The sequence below is a fragment of the Puntigrus tetrazona genome, chromosome 16 (assembly GCF_018831695.1).
Source record: "Puntigrus tetrazona isolate hp1 chromosome 16, ASM1883169v1, whole genome shotgun sequence".
NCBI classification, from domain to species: Eukaryota; Metazoa; Chordata; class Actinopteri; order Cypriniformes; family Cyprinidae; genus Puntigrus; species Puntigrus tetrazona.
The window spans coordinates 18,791,817-18,809,496 of record NC_056714.1 but is presented as its reverse complement, the minus strand read 5'-3'; the positions used below and the strand labels follow the sequence as shown (position 1 = coordinate 18,809,496).

At 35.8% G+C, this 17,680-nt stretch overlaps 1 protein-coding gene, 1 long non-coding RNA gene and 2 pseudogenes across 3 annotated transcripts in view; 3 read left to right on the top strand and 1 right to left on the bottom strand.

Moving 5' to 3' along the window:
- The window catches only part of LOC122360692, a 12,281-nt gene extending 11,528 nt beyond the window's left edge, over positions 1–753 (bottom strand). Inside the window, exon 1 of one of the 2 annotated variants that reach the window (XR_006252829.1) lies at positions 649–753. This is a non-coding gene — a long non-coding RNA (uncharacterized LOC122360692). Of the gene's footprint in view, positions 1–291; positions 329–648 lie in introns of those variants that run through there. The other variant, XR_006252828.1, reaches the window with a different exon arrangement.
- LOC122360689 lies at positions 606–17,680 on the top strand (annotated as a pseudogene).
- On the top strand, positions 1,256–2,541 carry LOC122360691 (annotated as a pseudogene).
- LOC122360857 (protein rapunzel) lies at positions 11,423–12,236 on the top strand. Its single transcript, XM_043261704.1, is given in 6 exon segments — positions 11,423–11,547; positions 11,550–11,580; positions 11,583–11,668; positions 11,670–11,760; positions 11,763–11,814; positions 11,816–12,236. Coding segments are annotated over 6 exon segments (759 nt in total). The 5' UTR covers positions 11,423–11,469.

Below are 17,680 nucleotides of genomic sequence, written 5' to 3'. Positions count from 1 at the left end.
ATTTTCTGACAATCTACAAATAAGCTATTGAAAATAAATGTATAACCACCACTTGATTTGTATGTAGGCTTAAATACAGTGACGCATGTGACTTTGTTTTTCCTAAGCTATTATTTCACAATATATGCATCTGCACTCTCCTTCATCAGCACGCGCTCGGAGAAGAGAACGAGAAGCACAGAATAGCTACGGAATAGGATTTAAGGTGGCATATATTATTTTTATATGACAACATGCTGCAATATAAAACTCGTTAAGCACTTCAGATACAGCAGTGGTGTGTTAAAATACCTGCCATCACTATGTGGAAAATATCTGCGCATGTTTCACTTGCGATCCATCGGCGCTGCTCCATGTTGCGCATTGCGCGCACTATTCCTCCTTGACGAACAAACATCGCGCTACTTCTCTCTAAAGCAGTTCAAATCACTTCTACGTGTTGTCGTTTTACAAATAAGGCATAAGGTACAGCCAAGCACGTCTAAACAAGACATCTATCCGGCTGTTGCCAAGTGCTTTCCCAAACCAAAAATCATCCTAACGCATTCTCACAGCGCGCGCAACTCTCCTGGCTGTCGCGCGCGCACACCGCCTCCGTTCATTTCACGCTCAGTCAGATCGTCACAAATATCCTCCTCGAGCCGATACCCGAGGGAAACCCGAATTTCGGACAGCAGCTCTTCAACCTGCCAGACGTGAGAAACCTGTTTGCAATATTTTCTGCTGGGTAAATTGCTGTGATGCGCATGTGGGATACTTGTGTGAGGGAGGACTGCGCGTTAAAACGCTTTTCGAGGTGTGTCCTTTACGGAACAGAAGATGGCACACACAGTGGTGCCGTATCTACGTGACACAATTTTAAGCTCAAGTCGTTTTAAGTGTGCTCTGAATGTGATTATTTAGAGGTTTGCAATGTGCCCGGACTTGGTTTTAACGTGGATTTTTTCTCATGAACATTAACGTGCAGATTTAAAATGGAAGAAAATGCTGATGGCACAGTTGGCCATCGCGTAAAATTAGCAACGCGATGAGTTTCATGCATGCTTAATGCCTTTGGCTGTGATGAAAACATATAATCGTTCATACAAATATACTTACATCAAAAAATTTTCAGAATTATAAAGCGCACTTAAGTTTTTGTCCCAACAATAAGAAAATGAATGCAAAATGGAGACCTTTAATTTTTAAGCGAAGAGTATTCTGATCTTATGAAGGAACAATCTCTGAGTAATTAAACTGCATTTGCAATATTTATTTTACATTATGCAACTTAGTTAAAACAGACCAGTTGTGCAAAGAGAACTTTTATCTTATTTTAACAATACCAGAAACTAAGGCTTTTTTTTTTTTTTGGTTTATTTTCAGAAATGTCCAGTCCACTAGGCGGGTTGTAGCCCAGAAGAAGGAGGCCATTGAAGCAGTAATGGAGATGTTTGAGAGAGAGCCGAGGTGCTGGCCAGCGCTGTCGGGGGACTATGTCCTCTTTTTGAAGCTTCTGCTCCAGTTTTGAGACTGGTCTTGGACAACGTGGAGCAAAGAGGTCACATCGTCAAAGACCAGTTTCTAGTAGTGAGGAGCAAATTAGAGCGCCCTCTCATCTCAAATTGAAGACATCAACTGTGAAATTAAAAGGGCAGTGGGATTCTCAGTTCTTCTCTGTGGAAGAAAACATATGCAACCAGTTTAGAAAATACATAGACATTCTGGAGGCTAAACCTGAGTACAAAAGAGGTTAGAAAGCGCATGTTCTTGCAGCATTTTCCCAAAACAGGAGGAGAAAAACCTTTACATGCTTTACAATGCTTTAATGGGGAATAGCACATTTGGAGAACCGATCCTGGATGTTGTGGAGCAATCTGAAGCCAAAAGCAGAAAAGAGTCCTGGAAGATTTCTGCGTCAGACTGAAGGAGCTGCTCTGCTTGGGAATCATCGCTCTGCTGGGATACTGTTTCCTTACTCAGGGTGAGGAATCAGAGCAGGAAAAGATTCAAGAGTGGGCCACGAAGATCCAAGAAATTGAGGCGAAAATGAAGGAAATGATAGAAAGATGCGTTGATACGTTTCCCAGAGCAAGCTGAACTGGACATCAAGAGGCTTGTGAAGGAGAAAGAAGATGAGAACCTTCAGGAAGCGACCAGAGAACTGCTGGACTTCCTGGTGAAGAAATACGACTGGGTGAGCTGGTCCATCAGAGTCATTAGCAACTTGGGCAAAATTAGCAACTTAGAGCGGACAAAACTTTCAGTGCGTGGCGGACAGAATTACTTTGAAGTATCTCAAGGAAATGACACCAACCTGGTGGTCTCCTTCAGCAGCGACCCTCAGCCCGTGTCCGAAGCGAGGCGTGAAGCAGATGATGGAAGGCCCTGCGAGAAAGGAGACCCCAAAGCTGTCGTGGAGCTTCTGGAGAAGCAGTTAGCTGGGTTTCTGGTTCACGCGTCAGTCACCACAAGGACAGCTTTGCTCTGTCGAGTTTTCCTGAAGAATGTCACTACTGGGAGAAACATAAGAACGTGAATCTCTGTGTGCATTCAGAGTAGATCTGATAAAAAAATCTACTATAACTGCATTTTTATTGTATCCACGACTTATGTCTTAAAAAACAGTATTTATTCAGCTTATTGTCTCTAACAAAAACTGCATTTATTGTCCTTTTTCTTTTCATTGTTTTAAACTAAAATACCAAAGTGATCTGACTAACCAGTTTAATAACCAGCTCCTCTGTGTATGCACTTGTATGAGCAATTATATCCATCTAATATTATTTTATGTTACAAAGTTTAATGTAACTGTCTAAAATCATGCTTTAAGAAACCAAGAATTCTTAACTAGGGATCCAGGGCCCGCACTGGGGACCTAAACAATATACATTATATATATTAAAATATTTTAAAATGATAGTTTCTATACCTTTAAAACCAATGAAAATTGGCATAAATATTATAACTTAATTAACTTAAAAATGGCATAAAATATACAAGTAAAATTTATTTATTTATTTGTATTTATTTTTTGTTCAATCTTTCTCCAAAGAAAAACAGGAAAGGTTTAGGGGCTTTCTAATGTTGTTGTGGACAACGGTGTGGCCTTGATGAAAAGGTTGAAAACTACACTTTAAATATATCATGTATAAAACATTCTGTGCAATGGTTGAAAGTAGGAAAAATGTATTTTGGACCAAGTACACTGTATTAGACTTGTGCCAGGACTGGCAATTTGGCCTTTGTGAGTGAATGACCTACATAGTGCGACAGAATAAAATGCCCTACCAACCGCAGAAAAAGGCAATGAACACATCTCAGTCTTTTGTCTTGTCTCAGCGGTCCACACTGACTGAACTTTCAAGTAAAAGTAAAAAAAAGAGGATTAAGCGTTTGCAAGAAATAGTTTCAATATCACAACCATTGCCATGATATACCACTCCAAAGCCACATTTAATTAAATGATTCTTTTAGTACACAAGTCAGCATTTTCCGGCCATGGGCTGCAGAAACATGGTGAGTAGCGATCTCACTTTGTTAATATGAAACTGAAGAGCTCTGAAGTGCTGTGATCAGCTCTCCGGATCAGTCATTAAAATCACTGAGGTGCGGGTGAAGGAACAATCCATCTTTTAACAGTCAGGAGGGACGATCCATTTTCCACTGCATTTTTGTATTCCATTCTGTGTGTGAGTTAATGAGATTTTAATGCATATTGTTTGAAATAAAATCAAAAGTAATATTAAAAAATGCAGAGCTATTTCTCTTATTTAGTGCTATACTACCTACACTAAATTGCCAAAAAGCATTTTCTGCTATTTATACTACTTATAGTACAAGTGCATTATAAAACAGAAACTGCATCTTGAGTGTAAATGTTAATTTTAGTTTAAATTATTAAATAAATTTCACGGTTGTAACACCCTTAATTGGGACAATAAAGCCCTCCCTACACCTAACCCTACCCAATATGTTTAATTTTTAACTTTTTGATTATTCCTTGTTTTATTGTGAAAATAAGTGCTTTTCTGTTGTGATTTGAAATGCAAAAAGGAGAAAAACAATTTAACCCAGATCGATCTCATCAAAAACAAGACCACACACATATGCTTTACCATCTACTTAGTGGAGTTATATCACATGGCGTCTTTTACAATCATGACTATCCCAATCACACGTTGGTGGGTGGAGTTAATTGTAAATAGCCATACTATTGTTGGAGGCCCAACTGATCTTAGGGTGCAGATCATTAAAAAGCCATTCAAGTTATGACCTTACAACCACCACCATGGGTGATGACCTTTAACCCCTACACATAATCCAATATGACTTATTACTGTTTATATGTCAGTGCGTTTTTTGATTTTAGGACAAAACCAAATAATCAAAAGGACCTTTTATAAAGTCATAGAAATTACAGCTTTTACAGGTAATAGTTTTAAAAAGGCATTTTTATGCCTAAAAACATCCATAGATATCACAGAATCAATCCCCTTTCAAAACGCCATTCTGAAAAACACATAAAGTTTTCAAAGTTTCTTATTTTTTTAAATATCTTTTTTTCTTTTTCTGAGGTGAAAAAGATGAATAATTCATTAATCACTTTCTTTCCTTTGCATCATTTATTTATTTTGTTTTTGTTTATGGTGACCCAGCTGTTTCATGTTCATCCTGGAATATTTTTAAGTTGTGTGTACTCCATTTTCAGAAGTCTAAATGGAAATGCATGTGCAGGCTCAACCTGTGTTTCATTGATAGAGGTTGATAGACTTCTGTCATGGTTGGAGCTGTATTGATCCATGTGGCTTCCATCTCTGAAAAGGTTGATCCTTCTAAAATTTTAAATAAAAACTAGCAGAAACGCAACCATCTCAGGAAAGGGCATCAGTCAATATCAATATTTAATATATAAATGAAAGATTTTATGAATCTCAGCATTACAGTAGTGCCGGCGCTGGATCAGTCCCAGGATCACCTAGCTCTGGCTGCATGTGCCAATCTGGCCTGAGCTAATGGCATACCCTTGCAGGTCAGAACGGACCATCGACCGGCTTCCTGGCCTTGCGTGGCTGATCTGATAAAAGCATTAAGCGCATTTTTACTGTGACACACACCCAGCTCACCCTCAGCCTCCCACACTGGATTCATCCGTCTGGCGTGTCTGACTGTGCTCATAAAGCCTTTGCAAAAATACCTTGCTATTAATCTTGTATGATTCTGCAAATAAACTTTTATGCCAAACCAAGACCATCTACGTATTGGTATTCCTAAAACAATTTTGGCATGACATCTCAATCATGATGATCTGAAATAAACTAGCATACATAACTCAAAACAGGAGCACAGCTCTAAGCAAACCTCTAACCATCATTCATGATCAGCAACAACTAATAATAGTAGTCAATATCTTGCCATGGACACCATAATTAAATATTCCTTGAGACCATGGCCATGCCCCTCAAACACAGTGCAGAGAAACTGAAATATGTTTAGCGTGACTGTACACCAGGGTTATTAAAGTTATCGGAAAAATAAAGCGGAAGAGAAAAAATCTACTTTTTATTCATCCAGTTTGGCCTTTGCATGAAATTTGCCAGATTCCCGCTCAGAGCCAACACATTTGCTTCAGCATGACTGAAATGAAATACGTTCTGTTTCCAACAACTTAGGCAACCCGGGATGCAAAAACGATTGGATTAAACTGACAGTGGGGCAGGATTACAGAAACCAAAACGAGAAGAATAACAGTAATAAGAATAAAGTATTTTAACTTAGCATGTTTCTAAATATCTGCAAACACATTCTGCTATTTTTAGGCTTCCAATAGAGTTGAAATTTTACATGCAGCACATTTAAATTGAAATTATGCTTATTCATTCAATCATAAAATTTAATGCCACATTATTCGTTTTTCCCCATTTTCTGTTTGGAATGCAACAACGTTGTATTTTGCATGAAGCAATTGCTATTATTATTCTAGTAATAAATGATTATTAAATGTTTGAATTATGTGTAGGCGCAAACTAAGATTTAAGTCATATTTGTTGGGGATGCATGAAAATGTCATTTTAATAAATGAAGTTGATTTAAAAGAAAATAAAGTGCTCAGTTTAAGTCTTTAGGGCGGAGAATCTAACTGACACTCTAATTATGCTCATTGGTTTATTTCTGTCCACTCGTTCACTCAAACCATTAGCGTATTACAGTTCTGTCAGTATAATTGATCTTGTTTTGGCTCCATCTGCACTCCGCTCTCATTTCACACAATGTGTATGTGAGTCTATGATGTAATGCTGTTCTCCGTGTTTCTCTCTTACTCTGGCTTTCACTGAAGGTCAACAGTATTTGTGCACATGCATCACCAGCAGTAATACTGTATTGACAGCAGGCTTTGCTACTACTAAAATTCAAAAATATTCAGCTTTGTGTGTTCGCTAGACTTATATTTCAGATAACTCTATTTGGGCTAAATGTTTTTCTTATGCAATCAAAGAATAAGGCAGACTAAGTCTGGATATTACCAATGTCAACAGTTTTCTGATTCTTGCTGTATATTCAAATTGACATAATCATTATACTCAAAATACAAGAACAATATCTACGCATTTTAGTAAATTGAAAAATATAATTAAAAGATGTAAGTTATTTACAGCTAAATTGAAAGATATACACACACACACACACACACACACACACACACACACATATATACACATGTATATATACATATATATATATGTATATATATATATATATATATATATATATATATATATATATATATATATATATATATAGAGAGAGAGAGAGAGAGAGAGAGAGAGAGAGAAAGAAAAGATTTTTAAAATGTTGTATATATATAACCAGATTTTGAATTTTTTTGAACTAATTCTTTATAACTGTACATAGTATTTGTATTTATTATATTTTTATAGTACTTTTTATATTTTATATTTGTCATTTTGATTTGTTTTTTCTTTAATATCATTATTTACAGGTTTAAATTTATTTTATGTCACTTTTATATGAGTTATTTTTTCATAATTTTATTTACTTCTATTTTATTTAATTCTTATTATAATGCTTCTTTATAATGCAGCATTTTTATTTAATTTATTTACAGTAATTCATCTGATATTTATTTTATATCCGCTTTATTTCAATTACTTTGGAAACAGTTTTGCATAGTTTAGTTTGGAATTATAATTCTAGTCCTAGAACCAAAGTCACATAGAAACTGAATAAACCTGCTCAAAACATAAAACACAAGCGGCTTACAGCACAAAGACTGGAGAGTGCTGCTCTCTGTTAATCTCGGTCTTGGTGAAGGTTTTGGATTGAGGTTTGCATCCGTTGTTTTTAAGAGCATCAAAAGCTGCGCTTAGGTGAAATGGACTGCCGCAATCCATATAGAAGCCTCCAACAAAGCCACTGAACATTTGCCTGCTTCCTGTGAGTCTAGGCGTGTGTATTCGTCTACTTGGAGTCAAAACGGACTTAATGTGCAGAGCGGCGGGTTGCCTGAGAGCCGTTATTAGACAGATCTAGTAATACAGCAGTACTAAAGCACAAAAACAGCTGGCAAAGTGCTATATAAAAAAATCATTATTGGTACTATCACTTTATTGTTGAAGTCAAGTTGCAAACTCAGTTTGCAGGCTGGTTATGTGATCTAAAGAACACTGACAGTGAACTTTATAATGAAACATCTGTTTCGAAATTACAAAGCCAGAAAAAACTTTGAAATCTGCACATGTCGGTCAGAAGTGCATATCAAAGAAACCAATCTGCCATGTTGATTATGAAACAAATTAACCACAAACCAAAGCTTTTTTAACTTTTATTTTAAGTTAAAGGGAGACAAACCAAGGACAGCCCTGATTTTCCACTAGCCCCTCTGGTCCTCATCACATACAGTATATCCGGAGTAATGCTTTATCATCAAGTATTTACTAAAGGCACACCATTAATTATGAGCTGAAGTGACATCTTGCGGCTACAGGCACGCCAAACCACCAGACCATACTAAAGCATACTCTATCACAGTTTCTGATCTTAGAAATCTAACAGAAATGACTTTCTAAGAAGTCATTTCCCTACAGCCACTAGTTTAGAAAGATTAAGGTGTTACACACATATAACCCATATATTGAATATCATTTTATGCCAGGATATATTCTGTTTACTCTAATACAGACATTTTTGATGAACAATTTTGATTAAGTAGTATGAATGAAAATACAAGTAAAAATAAACATATATATATATATATATATATATATATATATATATATATATATATATAAAATATAAAAATAAATATATATATATATATATATGTATATATATATATGTATATATATATATATATATATATATATATATATATATATACAAAAACACACACACACAAAATTTCTCCATGTGTATATGAATACAGTACCATTTGAGCACTATTTTAGAATCTTTGAGAGGTAGTTTTATATTTAGGATTAGATTTTAGTTTTATATTTTGTGTTATACATTTTTTGTTTTTAGTATTTTAGTAATTTTATCATACTGTCAATTGGTTTTAAAACAATGATAGTATTTATTTTATATAGCATGTTTTATTTATTACTTTTTAGTTCATTTTGTACTTCAACTTAAGCTGAATGAAAATGGGACGTTCTGCATTGAAACCAGCTAAGAATAAAATCTAAAAAAGTTTAGTCTCTTACTTTTTTTCAACTGCTCGTCTGTGTCTTTACTATGAAAATCTGACTGCAGCGTCTCGAATTTTGAAACCCCGCCATTTACATTCACTTTAATCTATTTTTAAGTACTGTAACCTCATTCAATCTGGAGAGAATAATTTTCCAACAATAACAGCAAGAAGATCTATAGAGTCGCATGACAAACTGCACTTATGCAGCGATTGTCCATCAAAATGTCGAAAAAGAACGTCTCTCTGCTCCATGCTCCATTCCTGCATGATCATGACATAGTGCTGAAAGCAACTACTTCCTCATCATGTCTGTGCTTTTGGTGAACAAATAGGAGAACAGGAACTATAAGTTTAAGAGAACTTCGCACATCTGGCATTTATCTACCTTTAGAAATCAAAAGGCTTCCCATGTAACATCTAGAAAATATACATCCCTTCATAAGTAATGAATGATCACATGCATCTGGAGCATATTATACACTTAATATATAAGATGAATGGTGAATGGATAGACGGATGGATGGACAGATGAATAGATAGATAGATAGATAGATAGATGAATAGATAGATAGATAGATAGATAGATAGATATAGATAGATAGATGAATGAATTTTCATGACATTAATAAACAGATTAATTGCATCAAGACAGTTTGAAGGTCAATGAATGAGAAAAATCTGTTTCATTTACCAGGACCCTGTAATATAATGGTATATCCATGTATTTCACCCTCCACAGTGAAGCTCAGATGAAACTGCCCGTCCTGCAGTGGCTGCTGGAAGAAGCGCAGTCAGGGGTAGCAAACTGAAGAGAGGTAAGAATAGAAATATTCCCTCACAGGCAGCTAAATAGCGTTAGTCAGGCTTAAAAGCCCAATGTGCAGATTTTTGGAGTTGTTTTGTTAAAATTTGAAAATGACAGAAGAGGATGTGACTCTCAGCACGAACAGGAAATACTAAGCAGCAACCAGAGGGGCTATAACAGACAGACAGCATCTGACTGAAGTCATCTGCTCAAATACTCACATTGCTTGAGAAGACACAGGGAGGTTTTGTGTTGATGTGTTTTTGGCTTGATAAAGTTGTAAATGTCTTGATCCCAGAACTGCAAACTAACATCCAGCACTCTGTAAAATGAAACATAATTTTTATAAGAATAATTTACATGAAATACAGGAAGGATGTTTTAAAAAGACAGTCCTGAGTCTTACAATAAAGTTAGTTTAGTTTAGTTATAGTCTATAAAGTGACGCAAGATCTTTTTGCTATTCAAGTTAAAAGGGATAGTTACGCCCCAAAATGAAACTTATCCTGTCTTTTACTCCTCTTTGAAGCATCCTGTGCGTATTTGACTTCTCTTTCAGGCCGAATCCAATCAGAGTTATAATAAAACCGTCGAAGACACCTCAAACCTTTGGAGTGGGGTTTAAGCGGGTGAGAACCACTTCCGCGTTACTGCGTAATTTGCGGGCGTTTTTGTACGATAAATATCAACATTTTTAAACTTATGGCACTTTTTCTCTCGTCTGCCTGCCTGAAAACCGAAGCAGTCCCAGCGGATGATTTAAGGCGTAGGATTCGCGTGATTAGAATTAGTGAACGCTGAGAGAGAACAAAACAAGCGTCGGTCATGAATTAGAAGCACAGACCAAGGATTTGTAAGATTTTTTTTTATAAAGGCCTTTGGCTTTCCTTTGCTAAAGTAAGAAACGTTGTTTTTCTTTGAAACTTCACATTTCCCAGAGCGCCACGCAGCGACACATACGTCCACCGGGACTGCTTCCACTTTTCACAGACAGCGGACGTGAGAGAAAAGTGCTTGTTAAGTTTGAAATATTGATATTTATCGTTACAAAATTGAGTCGCTACGGAGGATTTAATTCACCCAAGTTTTATTACGAATATACACACAGTTATAAATGTAATGAAACTATCACCCATTTGAATCCATTAAAAAGGCTTTGAGGGCTTTATAGATAAACAAGCAATTGTATATATGAAAGAGTCACAGAATCATGCAATAAGCCAATTTGTTCAAAACAAAAACGAACAAAAGAAAAAGAGAACTGTAGATTACAATAGAACTGTAAATTAAAAAGTGATTTCCACTTCAAAATACTATAACAAACATCACAAACCATAAATTTTTAATAATTGAAACTAGTATTTTGGGACATATTCCATTAGTATATCAGTAGAAGATGACCAACTACTATCAGAGAACAACAGGGTCCAGTACAGTTTCCATAAAAAAAAAAAAAGCAAGTCCCATTATAACCAGTTAAGCAATTAAAATTTTTATGATGGCATCATTTTGTTGAATGAGTTAATTCTTCCATTTGTTCAAAAACATTTACTTATCAATAAAAAAAAGATGTCTATCTGTATCCAGCTGATCCATTCAATCGAACCAAATGTTTTTTTTTTTTTTTTTTTTTTAGCAAATCACGAATCATTCCACTAAAGATTAGTTAAAAAACAAACTGGAACAAAATAAGCGAATGCTTATTTTATTATTCATTCATTAATTATACATTCAATCCATTTGTTTAAAAACAGTAAGGCCTACTTAATGGCGGCGTCTATTTTAATTGTAGCTGATTCGTTCATTCTAGAATGAAACAACTTGCTGTAAAGAGATGGCAACAGGTTAAAAAAGTACAATTTATATATAAATAAATAGGTTACCACATTTTAGGTGATAATATTGTGTGCCTTCAGTATCTTCAGTTTCTTCTTCAGGTAAACATCACTGGGAAAGGCTCTTTCCTCCGCACACAATGGCTGAAAATGAGATCTTAGAAGACCAAGAGGAGAAGCTGAAGAGGGGTCTGGTGAAGGTTCTGGAATGCGTGGCCCACCATCTGCGTCCGCAGCAGCGGTGGTCAATCCATCTTCGGCGTGGCTGGATCTCTCATCGGTGGTGCTGCACCACGCGTGGGCGACGAGGACATCCAGAAACTCAAGCGCGAGTTCGGCAGGCGTGAATCGGGCAATCGGCGAAATCTCACAGCAGAACCAGAACGTCTTGCTTCTGATCCGGAAGGAGACCGTGGGCGGCCTGTACTGTCGCGTGAAGAAAACATCCGTAATCAGTTCTCCAAATTCATGGACACAGTGGAAATTATCGTGGCACATGAACACACGCAAGAAAGAGTTCGAGATGAGCTTTGTGGTCAATCAGTGTGACCAGAACATACACGCTGTGCACGGCGGGGTGTTGGCGAGACCAAGCTCTTCAGTCAGCCCATCCTGAGGCGTCTACATGAAGCACTGCGAGGTGACCAGCGGCGTCATGAAAACCCTCTGCACTCGACTCACGTGCCTGTTCTGCATCGGCCTCATTGCTCTGATGAGTTACGCTGCCATCGTCGGGGATGATGAAGAAGCTCTGCGCATCGAGTGGGAAAAAATGACAGGCGTGGCCAGAAAGATGTCAAGAAGTGTTAAAGTTATGAGTGATTCTGCCTCATGTGACCTTTTCCTAACGTCTCTTTTTGACCTTTTTATGTTCTACTTCACCTGTCATAGTAACTGCTGTCCGTAGTTGTCTTATCCATTCACTATCACTGCAAACAAAATACTAATTCTAGCTTAGGTTTTGTTTTCAGCCAAATATATTCTTACATAATGAATGATTTCTAGACAAGTAAATATTATAGTCTAGTTTTCAGTCAAAATTAAGTGCGTTTTACTCAGAAACAAGCAATAATCTGACAATGGGAGTAAGCAAAACAATCTTGTTTTCTGTTTGAGAGAAGACTATTTTGCTTGTTCTAAGCAAAAACTCACTAATTTTAGATATTTTTGGCTGAAAACTGGCAAAAAAAATCTAAGCTGGAAAAATCATTTTTACAGTGTAGTTGTCTGTCTATAATGTAGCAGCTACCTTGCAAACCCCCGAACAGCCTGTTAACCCATTCCTACTGTTTTTCTGCAAATAACTGCACTTTTGAAACAAATGTTATATGGAACTGTAATATACTGTATTATTATTTTTTTAATTATGCATTCAGTCTCAATGTACCCCAACCAAAAATTAAAATAATCATTTATGTTTATACAAACTAATATTTCAAACCTCGAGATGCCATGTAGCCTTGAAATACTTTCTCCTGAATCTCTATCTCTCTAGAATGTCACTGGCATATTTATATATAACACTGTCTAATGTGCTGTGCGGTGTTATGAATAAAGATATTAGGAATACGCATACTCTTGATTTAATTTCAAGACACGCCCAGTTTAGAGTCAGTCACGGTGAGCAACAGTGTCTAATAGCGTTTTGTTTAATATGTTTATAAGATCACGACGGTTTACAGACAAATTGCTTGGTATAAATTAGGTAACTATGTTTATTACTAAACATAATGAAATGCAATACACCTTTTTGTTGTAAAATTGTATTTAAATACATACATATATATATATATATATATATATATATATATATATATATATATATATATATATATATATATATACATATATATATCATATATATATTATATATGAAATTATATATATACACACATTATAAAAGGAAATATATTAAGGACACTTCCTTATAAATGATATAAGTATATTTGATTATTATTATTTGAATTATTACATTTATTTATTAAATATAATTAGCTTTCTGCATGCATTCCTGATTAAACGTCATTTTTGAGGTTGTGCAACTACTCATCCTAGACTAGATCGCCTTAGATATCATAAAAAGATTTATACACACTATAAAAATAAATACATTGTGATGATGTTAAGAAATTCTGGCATGAAAACTCTTACAGCTGAATACACACACACTATAAGAAATAATAGGCATAATAATTATAATAGGACAGTAGGCCAAGGGTGTGAAAATGCCCATTAATGCATCACATTCAATGTTATCTTTCTTCACCCACAGACCAAGTTGTCATAAAAGGCTTTATATAATGATATAAATCATAATATTGAGTAAAAGAAAATCTAATGCACACATGCTTTTATCTAGCAGTGGTTATATGTTTTTAAGCAATAAAATTATTATACTCTGAAATGCACTCTGATGAAGCTATGCTGTGCTCAAGGTCAGTTTTCACTTTGGGGCATGTTGTCATTGATAGTCTCTTTATCTCCTGCTTGCTTATATACATATCTTGTGTGTTGCTGCTTTATACAGTAACCTATAATTTTATACAACCAGAAAAACAGCAGGATCGAATTGTGACAATTTACCCCATAAACTTTGATGCGCAATTTATTAATTCCTGGGCAATTATGCTAAAAACGTCACCATTTTTTATAAAGTATTTCTACAACACATCCGTAGGCTATATCCTAAAAAATATCTCTTGAGCTATCTTACCACATTGACGCACAATCTGTTAGACACGAGCATCGTGTCGTGTCAAATAAAATACATTTAATGCTACTCTAGAATAGCAGGCTATAATGTCATACTATCTAGTATACATTGATAGAAATAATCTTTGAAATATACCTTCTTTGGGATATTGAGATGAGAAAATCCCAAATCTGCGCACGTTCACTTTAATCCAGTGGCGCGTGAGATGTTGCGCGCGACGCAAAATAAACCGCAATTAAACGGTCTCGCGTAAAGATTGATCTCGTAGCCGCACATCACGGATCCATCTGTAAACAAACTATAAAAAAAATATGCCACGGTCAAATACGAAACATTGATCCGAACAGTTACTAACAGCTTTCCAAACCCACCCCAAACCTATCAGCGCGCGCAACTCTCTCCTATCTTTCTCTCAGTAGACACACGCGCGCGCACACACACACACGCACGCACATCTTTTCCACACTGAGCATACGATCACGACATTGTTCCTTGAGTCGAACCTGGAGACTGTGGGACTAATTTGAAAACTTGGAGGTCATTCCAGCAGCTCTTCTTCCCGAAGCGTAGAAACCTGTTTTACGTGTGTTTTTGCTAGAGATGATGATGTGATGGCAAGGATGCGCATAATCAGGACATTCATGTGAGGCAGACTGCATTACAGCTTTAGACAGAATAGCAAGGTGTGTCCTGAACTAAATGATCCATTATGTGTTTTATTGGAACTTATTTTAAAATTATGCATTATTATTATCTCAACTCCACTCCATATTTATCCTTATTGTGCATGGTTTATCCTTAAAAGCCATTTTACCATTTAAGGGTGATCTTAGATTCAAACCTTAAACATTCTCACAATTATTTATGACTGCCTTTTGTATATATTATTGTAATTTTATTTTATGATAACAGCAGAACCCATATCTACAATAGATAGATAGATAGATAGATAGATAGATAGATAGATAGATAGATAGATAGATAGATAATAGATAGATAGATAGATAGATAGATAGATAGATAGATAGATAGATAGATAGATAGATGATGGGTAGATAGATAGATAGATAGATAGATATAGATAGATAGATAGATATAGATAGATAGATAGATAGATATGCATTAATAATAGATAGATTAGATAGATAGGATAGATTTAGATAAATAGATAGATAATGATAGATAGATAGATAGATAGATAGATTATGATACATTAAAAGGATTCGTTGGGCCTTTTTAAAACATCTTAACCGTAAAAAAAACTGAACAAATGAATTTGTCTGAATAGTTGACATTTTTGTACACTTTTTCTGTCCAACTCATTAAATCGTTATTTCGCATTTACGTGAACAAAAACCAAAATAGATTAATTCATTTAATGAACCTGATTCAGTGCCTAAGTGATTAATTTTTGATTTTAAGGTAACACTTTACGGTAAGAGTTCATTAGTTAACATTAACTGACAACATTAATTAACATGAACTAAGAATAAATCATTCTAAAAGCACTTATTAATATTAGTAAATAGTAAATATTAGCATTTACTAATGCAATATATTTGTTAAAATTTATTAATGTGCTGTGAACTAACATGAACTAAAAAAGCGAATGATTGTATTTTTGCAAACTAATGTTAACAAATATTAATAAATACCATAATAAATGTATTATTTATTGTTTGTTCATGCTAGTTGACAGATCAACTAATGTTAACAAATTACACTTTATTTTATTTTTACTGAACAACGTTATTTTATTTTGGAACATTTATTTTTAATAAGTGCAGTGGAATTCAGTCGATTCATTTCATCTGAAGAAGCTGAACAAACATTTGACTACAAACCAAAAAAAAACTTCATGTACCTTATTTAGTGCATTTTGAATTAAAAAAGAAATGCACATGCATGATAAAGATCAGTTATGAAAACTAGTGGGTTATACAAAGAAATTAAGAAAGTGTATTGTTTCACATGCTTATAATTACATCACTTTTGTGTTTTCTTAAAGCAATGTTTAAATCATGTAAAAATTTTATCTTTTAAAATCACATAATTTAAAATTTACCTCAAGTCAAATTACTGTGTTTGTGTGTGTGTGTGTGTGTGTGTGTTTTGCTTTTAAAGAAATGTCCAGTCCACTAGAGCGGGTTGTAGCCCAGAAGAAGGAGGCCATTGAAGCAGTAATGGAGATGTTTGAGAGAGGCCGAGGTGCTGGCCAGCTGTCGGGACTATGTCCTCTTTTGAAGCTTCTGCTCCAGTTTTGAGACTGGTCTTGGACAACGTGGAGAGCAAAGAGGTCACATACGTCAAAGACCAGTTTCTAGTAGTGAGGAGCAAATTAGACGTCCTCTCGTGTCAGTTACAGGACATTGACTCTGAGATCAGAAGGAGCGGTTGGATTCTCAGTTCTTCTCTGTGGAAGAAAAATTTGCGAAACCAGTTTAGAAAATACATAGACATTCTGGAGGCTAAACCTGAGTATAAGGAAGTCAAAAAGCGCTTGTTCTTAGAGCATTTTCTCATAACAGGAGGAGAGAAAAACCTAAATGTGCTTTACGATGCTGTGATGGGGAACAGCACATTTGGAGAAGCTCGATCCTGGATGTTGTGGAGCAATCACGAGGCCAAAAGCAGAAGAGTCCTGGAAGATTTCTGCGTCAGACTGGAAGGAGCTGCTCTGCTTGAGGAATCATCGCTCTGCTGGGATACTGTTTCCTTACTCAGGGGTGAGAATCAGAGCAGGAGAAAGATTCAAGAGTGAGACACGAAGATCCAAGAAATTGAGGCGAAAATGAAGGGAAATGATAGAAAGATCGTTGATTCGTTTCCAGAGCAAGCTGAACTGGACATCAAAGAGGCTTGTGAAGGAGAAAGAAGATGAGAACCTTCAGGAAGCGGCCAGAGAACTGCTGGACTTCCTGGTGAAGAAATGCGACTGGGTGAGCTGGTCCATCAGAGTCATTAGCAACTTGGGCAAAATTAGCAACAAGAGCCGGACAAAACTTTCAGTCGTGGCGGACAGAATTACTGAAGTATCTCAAGGAAATGACACCAACCTGGTGGTCTCCTTCAGCAGCGACCCTCAGCCCGTGTCCAACGAGAGCGTGAAGCAGATGATGGAAGGCCCTGCGAGGAAAGGAGACCCCAAAGCTGTCGTGGAGCTTCTGGAGAAGCAGTTAGCTGGGTTTCTGGTTCACGCCGTCAGTCGCCACAAGGACAGCTTTGCTCTGTCGAGTTTTCTGAAGAATGTCACTACTGGGAGAAACATAAGACGTGAATCTCTGTGTGCATTCAGAGTAGATCCTGACATAAACATATAATTGCTATTATCATGTTGCTAACATTTTGCAACTGCATCGCTTTGTTCATTATCATGTCTTGAAAAAATCATTTGTTCAGGTAGCTATTAGCTATCTGACTAAATAAATTTAAAAATAGATTATTTTAACAATTTCTTTTCCTTTATGTACATTTATGTAAATTTTAAATGAAAAAAAAAAAACTGTTTAGAACTGTTTTGGACTGGTTTTGCTTGTAAACAATGCCTGATCTGTGTATACTTCTCTAAGACACTAGGACAAGATGACTTTTTCACCAGAAAAGCAATATTATACAGGACTTATATTTTAGCTGGAAGC